The following is a 21,642-nucleotide window of genomic DNA, read 5'->3' on the forward strand; positions in this document are numbered from 1 at the left end:
TGTTGGGGACTAAAACTTCCATAATTCATGGCAATTGGTTCTGCTAGCTGGGGCTAATGGCAGTTATAGTCCAAAACACCATGTTGCTTATTCCTCCCTTAGATTAGCCTTCCTCAGACCTCCAGAAGTGTTGGTCTGCAATGCTCATAATCTCAGGCCAGCCATGGTGGCTCAGGATTATGGAAGTGGTGCCCTGCAATACAGCCGGAGCGCACTAGTAGGGAGAAGTTTGCCTTAGATCCATAAGTGATGGACTGCTCTGCCTCCCTTCTTTTATGGAGGTGATGGTGTAGAGCTGTGCCTTGTCATGCTGTCCACATTATTCAGTGCTCTCCTTAGTGAAGTTGCCTGGTCTTCCATAGTCAAGTTGAAAGGCATTTCCTGCTCAGTGGTGTTTGCTTGTTATGCTGTTTTGCTGTAGTAGTGCCAGTGACTTCACTGGAATTGATTGTTCTATGCCTCTCTCTCTCTCTCTCTCTCTCTCTCTCTCTCTCTCTCTCTCTCTCTCTCTGTGTGTGTGTGTGTGTGTGTGTGTGTGTGTGTGTGTGTAGGTGGAACGTTCCTGTCAAAAGTGACTTCTACAGGCACTGGCTCTTCTAAGTGACATTTAATGAAAATATGACATGTTATATTGTGGAATGAATTGCGCATTATATATCTGTAGCGGTTTCACATGTTTTGCGTTTCCTTGCTTGATTTCCAAATACATCCCTTGCCTTTCAACAGTGTCCTCAAGGCTTACGATAGTAATAATGAAACAGAAAATCGTGAACAGAACCATTGCAAACTTGACATTAAAATCCTATTTAAAAGTTGCTTGCCTCAATGTACAGCTCGTCGCTTTGTGACATTTTTGTCCCTTTTCTCAAGATGAAAGAAATGACTGGATTAGTACAATACTCCGCGTTTTGCATTCGCAACCTGAAATCTCTCGAGTGCGGACCACTGTTCCTCCTGAGAAAAGTGGGTATCTGGAACTGAAAGGATACAAAGCCAAAATATTTACCTTGCTGCAAGGGCACAATGTGTGGATCTGCAAAAATGACCAGGTAACCATGTTATGTTTTCTTGGCTACATGTTCACAGTGAAATGCGTAGTCATATTAGTGCTCCAGATGAAAATGGGTCATGATACAAGCAGCCAACACATTTGAGCTGCTTTGTTTGTATGGGACAAGTTAGTTGTGACTAATTTAAGTCCCATTGACTTCAGTGGGTCTACTCTATGTATGACTAAGTTTGGACCTAACCCAAGATATAAAATGAAAAATGATAGTTGATACATAAAACAAATCAGTTGAAAATACTTCAATAAGATTAAGAAATAAAGAACGTGCACCAGTTGAAACCTACTTCAGAGATGTCCGCTTTAAAAGTGAAATGCCTGTCTGAATTAAAATGTCTTTGCCAGTGGAAAGACATAAAAGATGGAGCTAGCTTGGCTTCCTTTTATTTTGAGACTTCTACTGTTCTGCCTGATTTAATCCAGTTTCTCACCCATCCCTTAAGTCAGCCTTCCTCAACCTGGGGCGCTCCAGATGTGTTGGACTCCAACTCCCAGAATGCCCCAGCTGGGACATTCTGGGAGATGCAGTCCAACACATCTGGAGCGCCCCAGGTTGAGGAAGGCTGCCTTAAGTAGTCATCTCATTGAGCAACTCCATTGACTTCTGAGACACACTTCCTTGGCCAACTGTATGGGGTAGAATCTTTGCAACCCCTCTCAAAATAAAGGCAGAGATTCTCAGGAGGCGAACTTTGTTGCCCCACAGAATCATGGGAATGACACAGATCTGATGAACTTGGTTCCAATTCATCTTTTTTTAAGGGCGTCAGCATTTAATTGTCTAATTGGTTAGATTAAAAGATTTTTTAAAAAATCCTTTTAATTGACTTTATATCTCTGATCCAGTAGATTTTTTTAAAAAAATGTTTAACATATGTGCTTAAAAACAACAGATGGTAACAAAAGTGTTTTTATGCTGTGTTTTAATGCTATGCTTAAATATTGTGTTTTTAATATTGTATTTTAATGTTGCGAACCGCTGAGAGATTCTGTTATATTCACCAGTATATAAATGTTACAAATACTAATACTACTAATAATAGGAATTCTCTTTTTTGCCCTACAGAAGAAGATGCTTCTTCTGAAATTATGCCTAGTACAACACATGAGAAAAATGTGTATCATATACTAACATGCAAATTCTTTTCTTTGCATATGAGTAAATGAAGGACAGCTTGTAATCGGCAATATTAATAAGATAAATAAAATAAGAATAGTTTAATTGACAGTGCAGTCTTGTATGTGTCTACTTAGAAGTAAAGCACCACTGAGTTCAATGGGACTTACTCCCAGGTAAGTGTAAATAGAATTGCAGCCTTAAGCTGTCTTGAATTGGGTGACAGCCATGGGGTTTTGTTCATTGGATACAACTCAGGTGACAGTAGAGTGCTCTAGTGTTCATTTTCTACCCAGCAAGGTATAATGTATACTGTTGATTGATGACTAGGTGAGTCACGAGTGTTGAAATCCTCATCTGTCCTGGAACTATTCCCTTGGCGTCTTCCAGAAGTTTATTTTCATGGTAGCATTAAGAAATCTGTCTAGACTAATCACAGTGTTGAAAGTAGAACAGGTCAAGTTGATATACTGATGACTATTAAATTTGATAGGTAAAAGTCCAATACTGTATTACAGCATTTTTCAAAAAGTATGAAGCTCAACATAATCTCACATCCATCCTGAAGTTTGTTGATAGTGGGACTTCATGTCTGAGGATAATTTCAAGTTTAGAAATGTTTCAAGGAAGATCTTTGGGCACAGATTGATGTTTAATCTGAGATCCTTCGCTTATACATTTTATGAATTTATTGGCTTATTTTCAGCTAAGCGCCCCGCACCCCCCAAACAGCCAACACATAAAGAAAAAGCCACATTAAATTTCACTAAGAAAATAAATCAGAAGAAAATACTTGATAAAAATAATAAATGGATATTAGAATGAGCTTCATATGACATATTATACCTAAATGAAACACGCTTAGTGGATTTGTGTGTGTGTGGGACAAATATAGGTTGACATTTCTTCTGATTTTTGTAATCACAGAGCCATTAACAACCAACTTGGGCAACTTTTATTTTTTAACGATGGTGTGGGGGAAATATACCGCAGTGCAGTCTACAACGAAGTGGTCTTCACAGTTCCTAAGGAAGGAAGAATGGGATGGGAAGACTTCTGCTTTTTCACTATTACTTGAATAAGCATCCTTATGATGCTCTGGTTTTTTTTTAAGGCATACACAAGTTACTTTTTCTCCCCTCCTACTGTATTTACATAGACAAAGTTTAGAGATGGGCAAAGCTGTTCATTTCACTTTCTCCCATATTCATTTTTTTAAAAAAAATCTCAAGTTTTCTATCTCCTTATTGAAGAAACTGGGGAATTTCGTTAAGTTCTTTTCAAACATTTCATTTTTTGTCCCAATGTGCCTCACTTTACACTCCAGTTGTTGATATATTAGACAACTGCAGGTCAGAAGGCCTTGCCTGTCTACTGAAGATTGCCCAAAGATCTAACAGTAGATCCGCATCTGCCTTCTGCCTGCATCTGATATAGAATATCCCAGATAAACTAGCCAGTAGCTTTCTAGAGAGGAACTAGTGTCTCTGTTCAGAAATAAGACAGGAGAATGCTGGGTGAGTGGTGGTGTGAATCCTATTCTGGTAGCGGTTCCATGAATAAAAGTGTTCTAGAAACCAGGAATAGACACTTTTTCCTTGGAAGTATGGGCTGGATATATCCAAATATTAGTTCCTAAGGCTCTGGAGCTCCGCAAGAACTTGAGCGTTCCTCACTTTTTGACTAGGCGAGGGAGTTGCTTGCTTTGTGAGATGAATTTCACCTGCCCTGGCAAGTTGCCTTTGCCAATTATCTCAGGGTAGGGCAAACCCCTTTAGACGTAATGAGTGAGCACCTTGCTGCTGGCAAAATGTTGTGTGTTGTTTTATCTGTTTCTGATCAGACCTCCATCTGGAGTTTGGCTACGCTGGAAAATACAATGATCAATACTACGTTAATTCATAGTGGGCTTAATGATTTAAAATGTAAGCTTGGAATTCATAATGTTCTGCCTTTAAGAATAAAAAGCCATTAGGCATATCATGAATTGGGTCATTGAGCCAACATAAGTGTTTTTCATGCCCATGTTAAAAATAATGGTTCATACATTAAGCTAAGTGAAACTTTATGTTCTCACCAACCTTGGTGACCACACACCAAACACCCCCTGTGTGTATATCTTTTGGCTCCTGATGCAGCCAAGAAAACTGCTAATAGCAGTGCAGGGTCAGTGACTTTCACTGCATCAGAATTGCTGTAGAGCATGGGCTATACCTTGACCCAAAAGAGAAGAAATAAATGTGTAAAAGCAGTGGAGCATCCAAAATAGATCCCAAAATGGAGAGAAATGTCTCAGGATACTAGAACAAAGATTTTATTTGTAAAAAGCGTTTTGGCCTATTTTTATTTTAAGGCTTTCTTCAGGGGGTTATAAAAACATCTGCAGAAATTCCTATAATAAATGTCTCCTACTACAACTCATTGGTGATCCTGTACCCTGAGTGCCATCTTGTCATCTTGATGTATGGTATTACGGAGGAGGTGGAAGGACTGAGCAGTGGCTGGAGACATGAAGTTAAAGTCTCCAGTGATCCTGTTGCAACCCAAATTGCTGGGAACAGTGAACTTTCCTTCTGTGCCCAGGTGATGGCTGATTAGTTGGACAGAAGGGGGCAGCATGGGGCTCAGGTTGCCCACATGTGCTTTGAAGTGTCACAACAAGGCTTCATTTTTGTTTGTTAGATGTTGCGGGGCAGGGGAATGAGTTGGTTCATTAGCTAACCAAATGTTAATGTTCAACAGTGGTGATCTTAAAGAAAAGAGAGAGTGAGAGAATAAAAATGAACAAAACATTGCCATTGTAAAACACTCACATACCAGTATTGCACAATAGAATGGGAAGAAAGATGACAGAAAGTAAGCTCTGAACTGCAGGGGGGAATTTTTTATCTGATTGGCAGTGGGAGAGAAGAGCAAATGGATGGGAAAGGGAAAGAGGGACTTGTGATTAGCATCTATGTACTTGATAGAGCTTCAGCTATGAGGCGGTATATAAATGTAATAAAATAAATAAATAAATAAATAGAGAGGCCAGAAGCATGGAGGCCAGGTAGGAATGATCAACTGAGCAAGGTGCCATTGGGTTTTCTATACTGGGTGGAGCAAGGAAAAAGAGACAACATTCAATAAATTGCAGAAAGTGGTAAGTTCAATTCTATTTGATTCTGGTGAATTCCGACTGCTTCTCCTCTGTTTGTTTAAGTACTTCAACATGTGATTGAGAGAAATTTGACGAGTTTTGATGAAGAGGAACAAATTTAATGAGGCCTGAAGCAGCTGATTTCATGAATCAGGTTGCTATGAGACAAATCTAAAGGGTGTGCTAGTTGGGGAAACAGATGAGCGAGGCCGCCAAAGACCCATTGGGACCCAGAGAGGAGCTGGCTACAAAGCCCTTCTGCACAGGCATTTATTCATTTACAATATTTATATACTGTTCCCCATCCAAAGATTTCGGAGCGGTGAACAAGAAATAGAATAAAAGATAAAACCATGGCTGGTCATTCAGGGTAAGCTTCCTGAAACGACAATGTTTTTAGGAGGCGCCGGAAGCAATACAACGTTGGTGCCTGCCTGACCTCCACAGGCAGGGAATTCGATAGGAAGGGGGCCACTACACTGAAGGCCCTTCTCCTGGTGGACTCCAGTCGGGCCATAGGTCTATGTGGACCCCCCCAGGAACATGCCCTCAAATGCCCTCAGAGACCAGGCAATGGGGAGAGGAGCGCAAGTGTTCCTTTCTGGTATCTTTCAGCTTCATAGAATGCCATTCTGAATAACGCCCTTAACCTTGGAGTGCTTTGCTGAGGTGCAGCTGGAAAGTGGATGCTGGAAAGCCAAATGGGCCCCATTTGCAATGGTGTTATTTATTCATTTATATTTATTTATTAAATTTATATACCCGCCCCATAGCCAAAGCTCTCTGGGCAGTTTATTGATGCTTCCGTTCATGAAACAGCGGCTTCTTTCCTTAAGGGAAAGAGAAGGGGAGAGAGGTGGGAATAACATAATGAAATGGCTAAATGTAGCTCAGACATAAGGCAATTACGTTGCATCAGTACTTTTGTTTATCACTGTAAATTCCACCAGAGCTTCTGAGAGCTTATTTCCTTCCTCCTCCCACCCCCTGCAGACATACCCTAAGAGATCATGATCTGTGACTTACGTTATACTAAACACCCAGCATAAATGCCCAGTGGGATGGATACCTTGGGGTTTGTCAAAGTGACAAGGCTGGATGGAATGGCTCTTTTTTCATGGGCCTTTGATTCTGTTATCTTTTCATTATTGCAGGCTGTTAAGCAAATGCCAGTCACTGGTATTGACTCTTCAGACATCTGAATATAAATGAACAGAGCCAGGGACATAATGTGATCACAATTGCTGGAGTCCATTAGCCACCCGAGTGTGAAATTCTGAATAAGTTCCCTTTAATTATTATAGTGTTCGGCTGCTGTACTACTAGGGAAGCCCAGCTGGGAAGGAATTGCACTCTCATTGTGCAAATGGGGACTGTTCGATTGTGCCAGTACCTTGGCCTTTGTGCTGCGTGTGCTATCTAGTTCGCCTATTGTTACCCCCTCTGGCTCATCGCTTACGTGAGATCATTTGAGATGTTTGATCCGTGTACTGTCAAGCGTGCCTCTTGAATACGAGGCTCAGTCTCTTGCTTGTAACACCCACTTGGCATTAAGGCTCCCTTCCTTCTTGGATGCTGGGCAGGGGGTTGCGGGCAGTCTCTTGCAATAGCCACGTAACAATGCTGAATTATTTTGAAGTTACATAAATGCCAACGCTTTCCTCTGCATGTTTTCGAGGGTATTTTCACTCTTATGCACACCGTAATTCTTTCCTCTTTTATGGCTGGGGCAGAAAACACCCTTGCTCTTCTTTGCGGTCTCTGTATGTCACACACAGATGGGCTCTGCGCTTGCACGGAGCTGCGTTCTGGAAACTTTTGTAATTGTGTTTTAACCTGTTGGGTGTTTTACTGTGGTTTTAATTTTTGTGAACCGCCCAGAGAGCTTCGGCTATTGGGCGGTATAAAAATGTAATAAATAAATAAATAAATAAACTTCTAAGGTTGAGGAAACACTTTTTTGGTGGGAACCCACCCCACCCACCCCGGACTCACCATGCATGTCCTGGCCACCTCCTCAGTTTATTATTTATCTATTTGTTTATTTAAAATATTTATATACTGCTCCCCATTGAAAAATTTTGGAGCAGTGTACAAGATAAAATAAAAATAAAAACAATAAAACAGTTAAAACAAAATTTAAAAGAAGCAAAAACAGAGATTCAATACATATAGCCAATAAATAAATATGCAATGAAATGTTTTAAAATGCAATAAAAGATTACACCAGTAAAACCTTCACCCCACAGATTATGCGAAGGTCGGAGAAAACACGGGGGATGGGGTTTGAGAGCTGTCCTGAAGACTTGCAAAGAAGGGGCCTGACAAACCTTGATGGAAACTAATTCTAGAGTCGTGGGACCACTGCTACTACTACCAATGGAGGCTGGTGACCCCAATGTCAGTGGGGCGATGAATCCACTCTAGGTTTCAGTCAGAACTCTAAAGGAGCTATCCAGGGTGCTTGGGATGATTTCCTGGGCCCCTTCGAACTCTATGGTTGCCAAACCAAGCAACCAAACAAAAGCATCCTTTTTTCAATGTGTACTTCACTTTGTCATTTTGGTTCTTACGTGGTGTTTTTGCCTGAATGCACCGAATTCTTAGATAAGGGATGGTGAACTTTGGGATTCTCAGGGAGCTGCTGTAGTCTCCAGACAGGACAGAAGTTTATGTTACTAAACACCCTGGCAGGACTCGGAGCTGCCCACTTGCATAATAAAGTTGACCCCAGGGAGCAGTAAAGAGCATATGTTAACAGCAAAGCATTGCAGGCATAATATTGCATACATATTTCATACAATCCAAGAATGGCAGTGGAATATCTTTATTTCTTACAGCATGAAACGTTTTTTTTTCCTTGAGTGATTTTTTTTAATGATCTATTCTATTTATATCCTGCTTTTCCCTTAGCATGCTTAGGGCAGCTAACAAAATTAAAATTGCCTCGAGCAAAATTACACAAGTGACCTAATTAGGCATTATCTTCACTGTGTGAAGTGGGAGAGTAGGGCCTGTCCCTTCCACAGCATTCCCGGTGGCCCAGCTGACCACATGTTGATATGTGGGGAGGCCTACATGTCCCGTTTCCCCCCCTCCCCATGTGTTGTAGAATCCTCATTGTGCATTATGGGGAAGTCTACACATGTAGAGCAGGCTCCCCTCTCCGGACATCCTCCCACAATGAGTGGACAGTGGCGACATGGCTGATGGAGATGTAATGGCAGGTGTGGGGCCAGTGGGTACTTCCACTTGTGAAGGATGTGAAGGCAGAGCCTGGAAAGTGAGGCGATCAATGCAGATTTGTAAGAAGTATCTTCTGATGATGTGGCAGCACTAGCCAAATAGGAAAAGAGCTTTGGCCATTGGGTGCAATGCAGAAATGTGATCAATCAATAACAATAAATAATCAGATAGATACTTGAGGGCTGTGGCTACAGTAGAAGTGACCAAGTGGCCACTGTCGCTACAGGAGAAGTGTCCAACAGGGATCTGTCCTGGGCTCTTCTTCCCTCTGCTGTTGCTGGTCTCCTTGCCAACAGCACTTGGAGGAGCCTTCTTGACAAGCTGCGGGCAGACATTTACCACAGCTCAATTCAAATTTGGCAGGGGTGGCAAGGATCAGATAAGGATCAGGGGCCTGATTTGACCTAGGGGATGCAAATTTGCTGCCCTTATGCTAGTTCAGAGATGGGCAACATGCAGCCTCCACAATTTCTCAGGGCTCCAACTGCCACCCGATACAGGCGACCCCCCATTAAAAACAACTGCAACAAAAAGACACCTGAGCTACTATGGAGGACTAAAAGGCCCAAAATTAGTTTGTTGGCAAACAAGCCAAAGTTGATCCTTTGGGCACTCCGTAACAACACTGGATGCCTTTTTCTTTTTCTATTTCCTCCCCCTTTTTGGAACCCACAGGGGGAGGGGTGGGGGGAGTGCAGCCCACAGTGGGGGAGATCTGGGGCCAAAAATGCCTCCCTAGGCCTCCTGAAGTTGCTAGACATAAGGCAAGGAAGCCCTGGGATCATCCATGTTATATAATATGCCAAAAGCTGAGAACAAGAATGATCTGTACCTGGAGCTATATTTGAGGATTCCATTTCTTTCTTGAATGGAAGCCTTCTAGTGTTCTCCAACTAATTTGTTGAATTTTCCTTATGCTGGTTTCTTTTTGTTCATCTTGTCTATGTAATTCAAACCATCACCAGTGACCTAGATTGGAGTCCTGACAACTTTCTTCCTTTATTCATACGTTATAGTTTGACCAGGTATATATATTATTGCTGTTTACCTTGCCTCTTAACGGATATATCACTGCCCAAGCTGACAAGTGATTATAGTGGCCATTCCCCACCCATGCAACTGATAAGGTGTGGGTTAATAAGTCACCATGAGATCTCCAGAGAAATCACTGAGTTTGCAGTGGAGTAGATTCATCAGGTACAAAACCATTGATTTAAGGGGGTGGGGGAATGGAGTAGTTGAAGGCAAAGGAAGAAAATTATTAGAGTCATAAATGTGGGTGAGGACTAGCTACTCAGAAAAGGGAGTAAAAAAATGAGTAATCCAAAGTAATGAATTGAGACAATGAAGAGTGGGATGAAAGTGAAAATGTGCATGTCTGTGTATTCTGACAATTATTGAGGGATCAAGACATAAGTGACATATCTTATGGTTTGATGCTGAGATCTGATCTATTTAAGCTTCCTGGGATGTTGTATGCTCAGTTACCTGAATCGCCTCTGAGCACAAAAGTGTATAGAAATTAGGAAAATTAGTCCCTGTGATTGGCAAGCAGTGTAAGGCCTTGGGATTGGTCAGGCCTGGTATAAATATTACAGACGGGTCTTCTGTGTTTCCTTTCCCTGATCCAAGTCCCAGTTTCACATTTGGTTGAAAGAATATCTCATGTTGTTGAGGTGACAAAAACCTCTGTCTGAGCAGCTTTATGCAATCGAGTTAATTAAGCTGGAAACATGCTAATAGTCTTAAGACACAAAGCAGTTGTCACTTTTGGAAACCATCCATCTATCAACAGAAGCAGGTTACTCTATCCCCCCAGGGTGGATGTGTCACATAACGCCAACCTTTCCCCTTGAATCCACAGGGTGGGTCTTTCCTAGAGCCAGTGTGGTGTAGAGGTTAGAGTGTTGCTTGGGAGATCTGGGTTCTAGGCCCCATTTGGCCATGAAACTCAGTGGGTGACTTTGGGCCAGTCACTGACTCTTAGCCTAACCTACCACGCAGAATTGTTGTGAGGCTAAAAAGGAAGCGGAGGAGGTCTATGTCAGCTGCCTTGGTTCCTTTACAAGAGGAAAAAAGGTGGAATATAAATGTAATAATAAACAATAGGTCCGTCACTGGCTCCCCAAACCCAGCCTTCCTATGATGGTCGACCACCATCACACATTTTCAGATGTGCCCCTCCAGATATGATATTTACAACAAACAGTGTTTGCTACCCTGCTTGTTTGAGCTCCTTCTTACCTGTCAAGCATTGCTCTGCTGGCTACACAGAATAAAGGTTGGGTGATTTTACTATGCCTTTGTCTTTATCTGGACATGTGTGTGTGGGGGAAACACCTCTGCTGATTAGTATGTACATTTACCTAGCACAGGGGTGGGCAACTTGTGGCCTTCCAGATGTTGTACTACAGCTCCTATCAGCCATAACCCACATTGTCAATGGGTTATGATGGATTGCAGTCTGACAACATCTGGAGGGCCACTTACCTCTGACCTAGTTCCATAGTTATTCAGGATCGGCTATGTAGAAGGCTACTTTATTTTATCTTGTACAGTACTTTATTTATCTCTGATCCGTTGTTGTTATTGTTGTTGTTGAATAGCATCTTTCTAAATTGGATACTCGTCAGCTGCCTGCCTTTAGAACCCAGGAAGCAATCTCCCACTTGCCACATGGGATAGCTAGATTTTACTCTACATGTATTGTTCTAAGTGTGTGTGTGGCAGCATCTGGAGGGACTATTTGCAGGGTGGTGGCAGAAAGATTTAAAGAAAGGAAATTGCATGGCTCTCAGCCCACCTTACAAAGCTGGTGTGCACAGGGTCTCCTCTATACCCTTCATCTCTTCCTTGCATGAATGTCGTGATGCAACTGATGGGTGGGCGTTGTGAAGTCTGGCATTTTTGCAGTAGTGGCTGGAAACTAAGGGTCATTTTTATTTTACCTTAGCATTATGGTGCACAATTCTTATGTCCTGAGGCCTGCATCAGGTGTGTACTGGCATGGCGGGTGCTGCACATGCACACACATGCATTCACATAGTAACACATATGGACACACCTTCTCTCACACATACACACACACACACACACATACACCATTCCCATGATCACCTCAGCTTCAAGATACTGAGGCCCCCTCTTAGCCACAGACACTCCAATGTAATCACCAAAGAAGAGGAAAAATGCCCTGGGAACAGGCTATAGTTCTTGCCATAGGGCAGAAAGCTTCTTCCTAGAGTGTTCTATGAAGTAGGCAAGAACCTTCAACCACTGCTTCTTGGGACACCCCAGGAAAGATGTTCCTGTTCTATGGCAAGAACTATAGAGCATTTTCTCTCCCCCCCCCTCTGGTTTTTTTGGCGGTGGCAGATGCTGGGGGTATGGGAACCATCAGACAGGGCTTGAGGAACTGCCTGTGGGCCACATTTTTTGTACCCCTCTCTTAGTGACAGGATTGCCTCTTCGGCATAGCTGCTTTTCATGGTTCTCTGATGATATGTAGTGGAGAAACAATACTTGTCCTGGTTATTTCCCACACTGAGCATGCTTATATTGCAAGTGTGAGATTTGGGAGTGGGCTTTATTAAACCTGACTTTGAGGAAGAAGAGCCCTGCTGGATCAGATAAAAACTTATCAAGTCCAGCTTCCTATTTCCCGTAGTGGCTGACAGATGCCTTTGGGAAACCCACAAGCTGGACATGTACACTTCAACCTATAGTGGTTAAGGGCATGAGTTAAGAGTTTGAAGTTCAAATCTCAGCTTAGTCATGAACTTACTGGGTAGCTTTAGGCAAGCCAATATTTCTTTTGGTTTTAGTCCAAACATGATGATTATGTTACTGGCTTATACTCCCAAGATTTGGATTCAGATCATGCTTGGGCCCGCGTTTCCCTCTCTCTCTCTCTCTCTGTCATCCTAAACCACTTTCACACGTGATCTGCGAATTCAGCTTTGAACCCATGCCTGGACGGTGAGGGTGATCTGGCTGTGACATCTGTCACCGCATTAATCGCCAGGGTTGATTAGGCTGATCTGGCTGGCTAGGCGGGTGTCCCATTCCTCCCTCACTGCTCCATGCATACCCCTCCTGAAGCTGCGCGCTTGGTGGAAGAGGACGACCATCCCAGATAGAAGGAGTGTACCATTCTTCAGACAAGGGTATACAATAGCTGTGCTCCCTCGCTAGTACCTCCAAACCAGCTCTCAAGATCCATTGCTGGACTATAGTGGAAGTTTGTCATAAGAATAGCTGAAATTGTGAAGTGCTTTGAACTCTTTGGAAATATACTAGAGGATCATTGATCTTGCTAGACAATGAAATTGTACTTCACAAAACATGTGCATTGAATAGTGTTTAATGTAAATAATAGGGCTGTGCATGGACCCTCCGAACCGCTTCATGGCCCAATCCGGAACTTCTGGATCGGGCCCGAACCGGTTCGGGCCTATCTGCCCGTTGCCCTCTCTGTGGAGTGGAGCGAGATCCGGCTCCACCGCTGTCGCCGCATGGACGGCACTAGTGGCGCCAGGTAAGCCAACTCCCCTGCCTCCTTACCTGTGTCCGTCACGGTCCGGCGCAGGCTTCAGTTGAGGCCCCGGTTGAAGCCAGAAGAGAAGGCCGCAGCCTCTTTTGGCTTCAAGCTGGGGCCTCAGTTGAAGCCCGCGACAGTCTGCGACAGAGACAGGTAAGCTCCCCTCCCCCCTGCCCCCTTACGTTGCACTGCCACCACCCACACTGCACCCCCGCCGCCAGGTGAGTCCCCCTCCCCCCCACTTACCTGTGTTCGGAGCTCCAGTTCGAGGTGAACCGCTTTGCCTCGATCTGCAGGCCCCCCGACCCGATTCGTCTCTGCCTTTGTCGGAGGCGAATCAGGCCACTCCGCTATTGCTTCTCTGAAGCGAAGCGGAGCACAGCCCTAGTAAATAATACTGCAATAGCATAACTTTCCCCTTTATGTTGCTTTCAGTAAACAGCCACTTTTGGCAAATACTATTTTAAATGATATATAAATGTCTGTGAAGTTGTATTTTTTTCCCTAAATGGTGAAGCTCATGTGCTCCATTTTCCCCTCCAGGATTTCAAGACTGGATATGGCATCACTTTAATCCCCATGAATGTGGCTAATGTGAGACAAGTAGACCGGACTGCAAAACAATCTTTTGAAATAATTACACCTTATAGAAGCTTTAGGTAAGACTGCCACCCGTTTGTTGTAGAAATAGATAGATAAATAATTGCCTAGAGTGTTTTGGAGACACATTGAGACCATCCACATGATGTAACGGCCATTTCTGTACAAGAATAGCTTTACCTCTAAAGCTGCGGGTGATAGGTCACATTATCTTGGCAAATGTATGTTCTCCAAGATGTATTTTCCGGGCTAGTATGAATGCAGGCTACAAGGGAGAATCGGTGGCAGGAGAAATACTTAACTCTTCCTCTCCGATTCACCCCAGCAAAGCTTCTGAATTCAGACCCCAACCGCAGACAGGGCTTTAGCCTTGAGGGCCATGTGGGGCCCGAAAGATCCCTCAGGGGTCTTGCACACCCCTTCCTGAATGTTCAGAGTTTTTTAAGACTCTAGTCTGTTTTAGTTTGCTGAGCTATAAGGAAAACGATGCTGGCAACATTCTGCCTAATTGCTCATAAAAAAATAAACTTGCTCTGACTTTCCCTTGGTTTTGGCCAGTAAGTGCAAAGGTGCTGGGATAACTGACAACCTCCAAATATTGTGCATGTTTAATGCAATTAAAACTCTCCTTTGAACATACTCACATGGGTTGGGACCACAATACCTGACGTAGTGTTCGGGTAGGTTCCCGACATGAACCTACCCGAACACTACGTTCAACATCTAAGGCCCTTATCCGGGTGCCTGCTCTGAGGGAAGCTCGGAGGGTGGCAACAAGAGAGAGGGCCTTCTCTGTGGTGGCCCCCCAACTGTGGAACAATCTCCCTGACAAGGGCTGCCTGGCACCGACATTGTCATCTTTTTGGCACCAGGTCAAGACTTTTCTCTTCTCCCATGCATTTAGCAATATGTAATGAGCCTGGGTCTGTTTTTTGGCTCATCATTTCTAAAGTTATAGTGGTTTTAAATGTATGTGCATTTTGCATGTTTTTGTGATTTTTAATTTTTGTATATTGTTTTTAAGTGTTTTATCTTATGTGAACTGGCCAGAGAGCTTCGGCTATGGGGCGGTATACAAATGTAATAAATAAATAAAAATAAATTTCCTGAGCTTATCTTCATGCCACTAAGCATTTAAAATTGCCGCCAAATAACCAAACAGACCCTATGAAGTTTGAATTTAAAGTAAAGACGTTTTGGGTGTATCCATGGGTTTCAGCTTTACAGCAGAGTCTGAAAAAGAAAAGCAGGAGTGGATTGAAGCAGTTCAGCAGTCCATAGCAGAGACTCTTTCCGACTATGAAGTAGCTGAGAAGATCTGGTTCAATGAATCAAACAGGTCCTGTGCTGATTGTAAAGCCCCTGATCCTGACTGGGCATCTATCAATCTCTGTGTCGTCATTTGTAAGAAGTGTGCAGGTAATTGAGATACTCTGGGGAGGGGGGCTCTGTCAAACAGCACATCTGCCTTAAAGGGCATGCCGTGACTCAGCCATGTTTATTTCTAATTTACTATAAACCTTTTCACCTTCTAATGGTTTGGGAATCATTTTTTCATAATGAATCCCAAAGGGTTATAAAATACATAAAACGATTTTCTCTAACTTGTGCCATTTCAAACACGATAGAATAAATGGAGTCAATTTTTTTTCTGTGTTGTTTCAACTGTTCTCTCTTTCTTGAGTGTGTGCCTTGAGTGTATTTTCACATTTGAGGGTTCCATTAAATGACATTAGGGTCAGTTAGACCCTAAACGAACCCAGCATGTTGAAAGTTTCTATTGACAACAGAGCAGTTATTTTGTATTGATGGAGCACTTAATATAAGGAGGTGTTAACCATTCAGTCTCTTTGTGTATATATATCATTTTGAATTGAAGGAAACACTGCATAAATATGAAATTAGGTTTCTATGGGATTTCATAGGAATTAACATTGTGGGTCTTTGAGATCCCATCCCAATATTAACCAGATTTGGGGTTTAGATAGATCCCAGCTTAATCATTTTTTTAAAACGATGTATTTGATATATCCCATTTATTGTAAAAATGAAAGTGGTTAAAGTACAGGAATACAACTTTGCAGGAGTAGTATCTGGGTTCTGTAATGGTCCTCATTGTTAATTCTTACACTATCTCAAAGACTCTTGATGGATATGATGTCATCATAGCCATGTGCTTTTTCCTCTAACTTAAGATCTCTGGAAGGTAAGATTTAAAGTAACACACATACACACACACACACACATTTGAACCCAATATATGTTAAATAAAGCATATTTTGCAAGCATAGAAGGTTTAAAGAGCAATGTTTATGCCTCAAAGTTAAAGCAGTTTTTAAATACTAGATGTTTGTAGAGCTGAACTATAATAGTTGTTCCAATGAATGAATTTCAAGGTAAAAGAAAAATGCGAAACCTTCCCTGCAATTAAATTTGATTACCCAAATGGAAACAAAATGTTGCAATCTCAGAATTGAAAACTTCAGACCTTTAATTTCAGTACGTGAGAAAAGTTCGAAAGCTGGAAATGAAGTTCAGATTTTAATGTCTGAATTTTAATATTTAAAATCTTGATTGTAAGATCTGGAATTGTGCATGTAAATTCAGAAGTTGGAGAACTTGTACTGCACCAAATTTGTTTCACTCAGGCTATAATTGCAATTAGAGCAGTTCTCCTCCTGCACAATAATATTAGCACCATGCGCACATTATAAGGTCCAAAAGAGCCCACACCTGTCAACTGCCTGTGCAACGGGCTCTTTCAGACCTTTTAATGAATGGATGAAGGCTGGCCATGTGCAATTCCGCTCCCCATGCCATTCTCCAAGACAACACACTTTCATTAGCATCTTAAAGGAGCTCTTCTATTTTCTAGAAGCCTTGTAAAACTTTTCTGATCCTTGTACTGCCGTTAAAGTTTATTGTCTGTCTTTCAAATTTCTATCCTTTAATTTTAATCCTGAAATGTTCTTCGTCTTGCTATTTGGTTCAGGGCAGCACAGATCATTAGGGCCCAGAGATTCAAAGGTCCGAAGCCTGAAAATGGATGCCAGCATTTGGAGCAATGAACTCATTGAGGTAAGAAAAAATTGGATGAAATGACGGTATGAGGCATGAGCTATAATAGTGGGAAAAGTGACCATTGCAAAGGTGTGTTTAATGGTACTTAATTTGTCTTTTTATTTGAAATTGCTTGCCATTTAATATCGACGTTGATCTGCTTGATAGTTTTAATAATGAACTTCCTTTTCTTTTCTTCTTTTTTATTGAATTATGTTGGTTTCACGTTAGGCCATCCTGAGGTTTCTCGAAATGGGAAATGTGGGCGATAATAAATATTAAATATATGCAGGCTTTGTTTAACCAAGCAAGTAGAATCTTTCCTCCTGTTTTAATAGCTCTGAAATTTTACCACACATAACTGAATGTATTTTCTACTATTTTCTTGGTTTCTGTGAATCAAATGCTTTCTGAACTGACCATCTATTTAACGCCAAGCTGTTTTTTTTAGACCTCGCAAGTGTTTTTATAATGTACCGTATTGACATAATCATTTTCTTTCTATGCTCACATTTTCCAATTTCTAGGATGTGTTGATTTGGTAAAATATCCGAGAACATAAAGAAAGTTCAGATGGATCATTGGTTTTTTTTGCATAGATGCCTCTTTATTCAATTGTGCTTTCTATTATTATCTTTCTCCGTTTTAGATACTGTGTTGGGATATTGCTAGGAGGTGTACAGACAATCATCTGTACGCTGATGATACACAACTATATCTGTCATCTCCGGAACTTTCTCCTGATGTTCACGATCGTATCTCGGCATGTCTTTCAGATATCTCAGCTTGGCTGCTTCATCGTCGTTTGAAACTCAATATGGCAAAGACTGAATTACTCATTTTTCCTCCTAAACCTTCTCCTCATCTCTCATTCTCTCTTACTGTCAATGATGTTACGCTTACTCCGGTCAAGGAAGCTCGTAGCCTTGGCTTTATATTTGACTCCTCGCTCTCCTTTATTCCTCATATTGAGGCAGTAGCTAAATCTTGTCGATTTTTCCTGTATAATATTGCCAGGATTCGATCATTTTTGTCTGTCTCTTCCGCCAAGACGCTTGTTCATGCACTGGTTATTTCACGGTTGGACTACTGCAATCTTCTTCTCTCTGGCCTTCCTTCCTCTCACATCAGTCCGTTGGTTTCTGTTCACCACTCTGCCGCAAAGATCATCTTCTTGGCTCGCCGCTCTGACCATGTTACTCCGCTTCTGAAATCTCTTCATTGGCTTCCAATTCACTTCAGAATCCACTACAAACTTCTCCTGTTAACCTTCAAAGCTTTTCAACGTCTAGCTCCTTCCTATCTCTCCTCTCTCATCTCACACTATTGCCCCGCTCGTGCTCTTCGCTCCTCTGATGCCATGTTTTTCGCCTGCCCAAGGGCCTCTACTTCCCTTGCTCGGCTCCGTCCATTTTCTTCTGCTGCCCCTTACGCCTGGAACACTCTTCCAGAACATTTGAGAACTACAAGTTCAATCGCAGCTTTTAAAGCTCAACTAAAAACTTTTCTTTTTCCTAAAGCTTTTAAAACTTGATGTTGTGCGGACTTTATACTGTTAGTTTACCCTACCCTGTGCCTGCTTACCCTACCCTGTGCCTGTTTGCATTCTCTTCCCCTCCTTATTGTTTTACTATGATTTTATTAGATTGTAAGCCTATGCGGCAGAGTCCTGCTATTTACTGTTTTACTCTGTACAGCACCATGTACATTGATGGTGCTATATAAATAAATAAATAAATAATAATAATAATAATAATAATAATAATAATAATAATAATAATATATGATGCAGTTCCACAAGAGCACAGAATGTGTTAAAAGGCCACAGAATTCAACTTTCATAAGCACTTATTTTAAAGAGTAACTTGCTAGCCCTTATGGCTGTGCTTGACAGAGTGTGGACAATGCCTTGGGGAGCCACAGGAATTGCTGAATAAGATGGTTAAGGCCTGGAGCTTCAGGCTCTGTGTAGCCTCTTTTTGTCTCCATGGCTAACAGTAGCAAAATAAATTATGGAAAATAAATGAATCACAGTTCGCTTAATTTGCACAGTTTATGCACTGGTAGAATTCAACTTTGATTGTCCTAGAATTTGAGTTATTTTGGTGCAGATTTTTATGTTGATTTTTATTAGTGTGGGGTACACATATGGCATTGTGGCTAGTTTGAGCTGTTGTTCATTTTTCAACTAAAATATAATCTTATGTATCACCTTCTCGTTTCTTCCCTTGTCATTCGTAACTCAACGTTCTTGCCAGAGAATACTCTTTCCAGTCTATCTGGATCTAATCAACGTTCTTGCCAGAGAATACTCTTTCCAGTCTATCTGGATCTTATGCTTCTTCTTCTTTTTTAATGCTAAGTTTGTTTTCTTCTCTCTGCAGCTTTTTATTGTGATAGGTAATAAGAGGGCAAACAGCTTTTGGGAAGGAAATCTTCAACCAGAGGAGGAATTGCTTATGGATGCTCCAACAGACAGGAGGCTAACTTTTATCACCCAAAAATATAAAGAGGGAAGGTTCAGAAAAACTACTCTGCTTTATCAACCTAAAGAAGAGTTAAATAAGGTAAACTTGGCAGAAATGTTGGGGTATGAGTATTCTTTTGTTTATTTTTGCTGCTTGTTTGAAAACTGCATTTTGGCCACTGGGAGGCTGCCACCGTCCTGGCAGGGGTCATAGTCCCCTTTTGAAAGGAAAAAAGGGCCACTGACCCTCTTTTTCCTGCTGCCATTTTGTGTGTGGTAATTTTGCTTTTTAAAAGGTCTTTTTTCCCCACTTTCAACATAGCAGCAAAACTAGGGGGTGGGGGTGGAAAAAAGGTAAAGGGCTGCATTTCTCCTGCAGGCCATGTGTTGCTCGCCCCTGCACTAAACCTTCCCCCTGATCTAACACAACAAACGGTTTCCAAAATGCGTGGTACAAACAGAGATTGGCCAATAAATTTAACCCCATTAAAGTCTCGGCAGAAAAAAACTGACAATACCCATCAAATTGCTAGAGGTCACTCATCAAACTTTAACCTCCTATAAGTAAGCAATTTCTTACCCTTTCTATCTCTAAAGTCGGCATGGAGCATTCTCAGAATGTACTCTCCTATACTGCCAAGCTTCAGATCAATTCTCTCTGATGTGTGCTCTGTTTAAGCAGTAGAACTTACTGCCCCCTTAAGTTCTGGTTGTAATGGCACAATGGGCTCATCTACACCAAGCAGATATTCCACTATGAAAGTGCTATGAAAGCGGTATATAAAAAGCAGAGCCACACTACTGCTTTATAGTGGTATTGAAGTGCACTGAAAACTGTTGGGGCCCATGACACATACCATATACCGCTTTCATACCACTTTCATAGTGTTATATTCTGCTTGGTGTAGTTGTGTCATGGGCCCCAACAGTTGTCAGTGCACTTCAATGCTGCTATAAAGCAGTAGTGTGGCTCCTGCCTTTTATATGCTACTTTCATACCACTTTCATAGTGGAATATCCTGCTTGGTGTAAATAAGCCCAATGTGAATTGTTCAACTCACCCTTAACATAGAGCCATAGCTGTGGCCCTATAATATTGCCTTTGTCATCTGAACAGGGTTAGCACATTAGCGCAGTAGGTTCTGTACAAGGTCGGTTACCTTGAATAATGTGTCTTGGTTCAAACCTACCAATTCCCCAAATAATTATAGTCCATTGTGATTTAATAACCTTATGAGGCTTGTTGTTTCTGAAATATAGCAGGCTCTGACCTTGCTGTATGAATTTCAACTGACTACCCCACTACAACGTGAAGAGACCAATAAAATTGCCAATTAAATTAAGAGGCATTAATCCCTTCCTGCTTGGCGTTCTGCTTGTAGCTCATGCTTTTCATCTTTATGATCAGGCCCTGTGTGCAGCAGTAGTTAAGCAGGACGTATTGGAAACAATGATGTTGTTGTTTAGCGGAGCTGATGTGATGTGTGCTACGGGAGACCCTGTATACAGCACCCCATACTTGTTAGCCAAGAGATCGGGACAAAGGCTGCAGATGGAATTCCTCCACCACAATAAGTTTTCAGGTACCGAGCTGCGCCAATACTTCCGATTCGTTCTATAACTTCATATGGGATTGGTATGTCATGTTTTATTATTTATTTATTTACAATATTTATATACCACTCCATATCTAAAATAGATTCTGGAGTGTGAACATAGGAATAAAGCAGTAAAAAGATTAAAACAACAAAGTGAAATTAGAATCATAAAGTTGGAAGGGGCCTATAAGGCCATCGAGTCCAACCCCCTGCTCAGTTCAGGAATCCACCTCAAAGCATACCTGATAGATGGTTGTCTAGCTGCCTTTTGAACGCCTCTAGTGTGGGAGAGCCCACGATCTCCCTAGGTAACTGGTTCCATTGTTGTACCGCTCTAACAGGAAGTTTTTCCTGATATCCAGCCGGAATCTGGCTTCCTGTAACTTCTTGTTCAATTTAAAATGAAGTGCCAATTAAAACTATGGCTGGTCAGTTTAGGAATGCTTCTGGGAACAGAGTTGTTTTCAGGAGGCGCTGAGAGCAGCACAGTGTTGGTGCATGCCTGTCCTCCAGGGACAGGGAGTTCCAAAGAGAAGGGGCCACCACACTAAAGGCTCTTCTCCTGATGTACTCCATCAGGCCTGTGGAATTACCAAGAGCATGTCCTCTGATGACCTCAGTGACTGGGCAGGTTGGTAAGGGAGGAGGCACTCTCTCAGGTATTTTATTATTGCATTTATATTATTGCATTTATATGCCGCCTTTTTTTCCTGCAAGGAACCCAAGGCAGTGTACATAATGTTCCTTGTCACTTTATCCTCACAACAACAACCCTGTGAGGTAGGTTGGGCAGAGAGTCTGTGACTGGC

General features: G+C 42.0%; 1 protein-coding gene across 1 annotated transcript in view; it reads left to right on the top strand.

Annotated features, from left to right (window-relative positions):
* Nucleotides 1–21,642, top strand: part of ARAP2 (ArfGAP with RhoGAP domain, ankyrin repeat and PH domain 2) — a 131,401-nt gene that overhangs the window by 46,721 nt on the left and 63,038 nt on the right. Inside the window, exons 9-14 of the mRNA XM_063135445.1 lie at nucleotides 871–1,049; nucleotides 13,652–13,767; nucleotides 14,928–15,127; nucleotides 16,701–16,786; nucleotides 19,153–19,335; nucleotides 20,644–20,818. Of these exons, the coding sequence (XP_062991515.1) occupies nucleotides 871–1,049; nucleotides 13,652–13,767; nucleotides 14,928–15,127; nucleotides 16,701–16,786; nucleotides 19,153–19,335; nucleotides 20,644–20,818 (939 nt within the window). The remainder of the gene's footprint in view (nucleotides 1–870; nucleotides 1,050–13,651; nucleotides 13,768–14,927; nucleotides 15,128–16,700; nucleotides 16,787–19,152; nucleotides 19,336–20,643; nucleotides 20,819–21,642) is intronic.

The sequence above is a fragment of the Elgaria multicarinata genome, chromosome 10 (genome assembly GCF_023053635.1).
Source record: "Elgaria multicarinata webbii isolate HBS135686 ecotype San Diego chromosome 10, rElgMul1.1.pri, whole genome shotgun sequence".
NCBI lineage: Eukaryota > Metazoa > Chordata > Lepidosauria > Squamata > Anguidae > Elgaria > Elgaria multicarinata.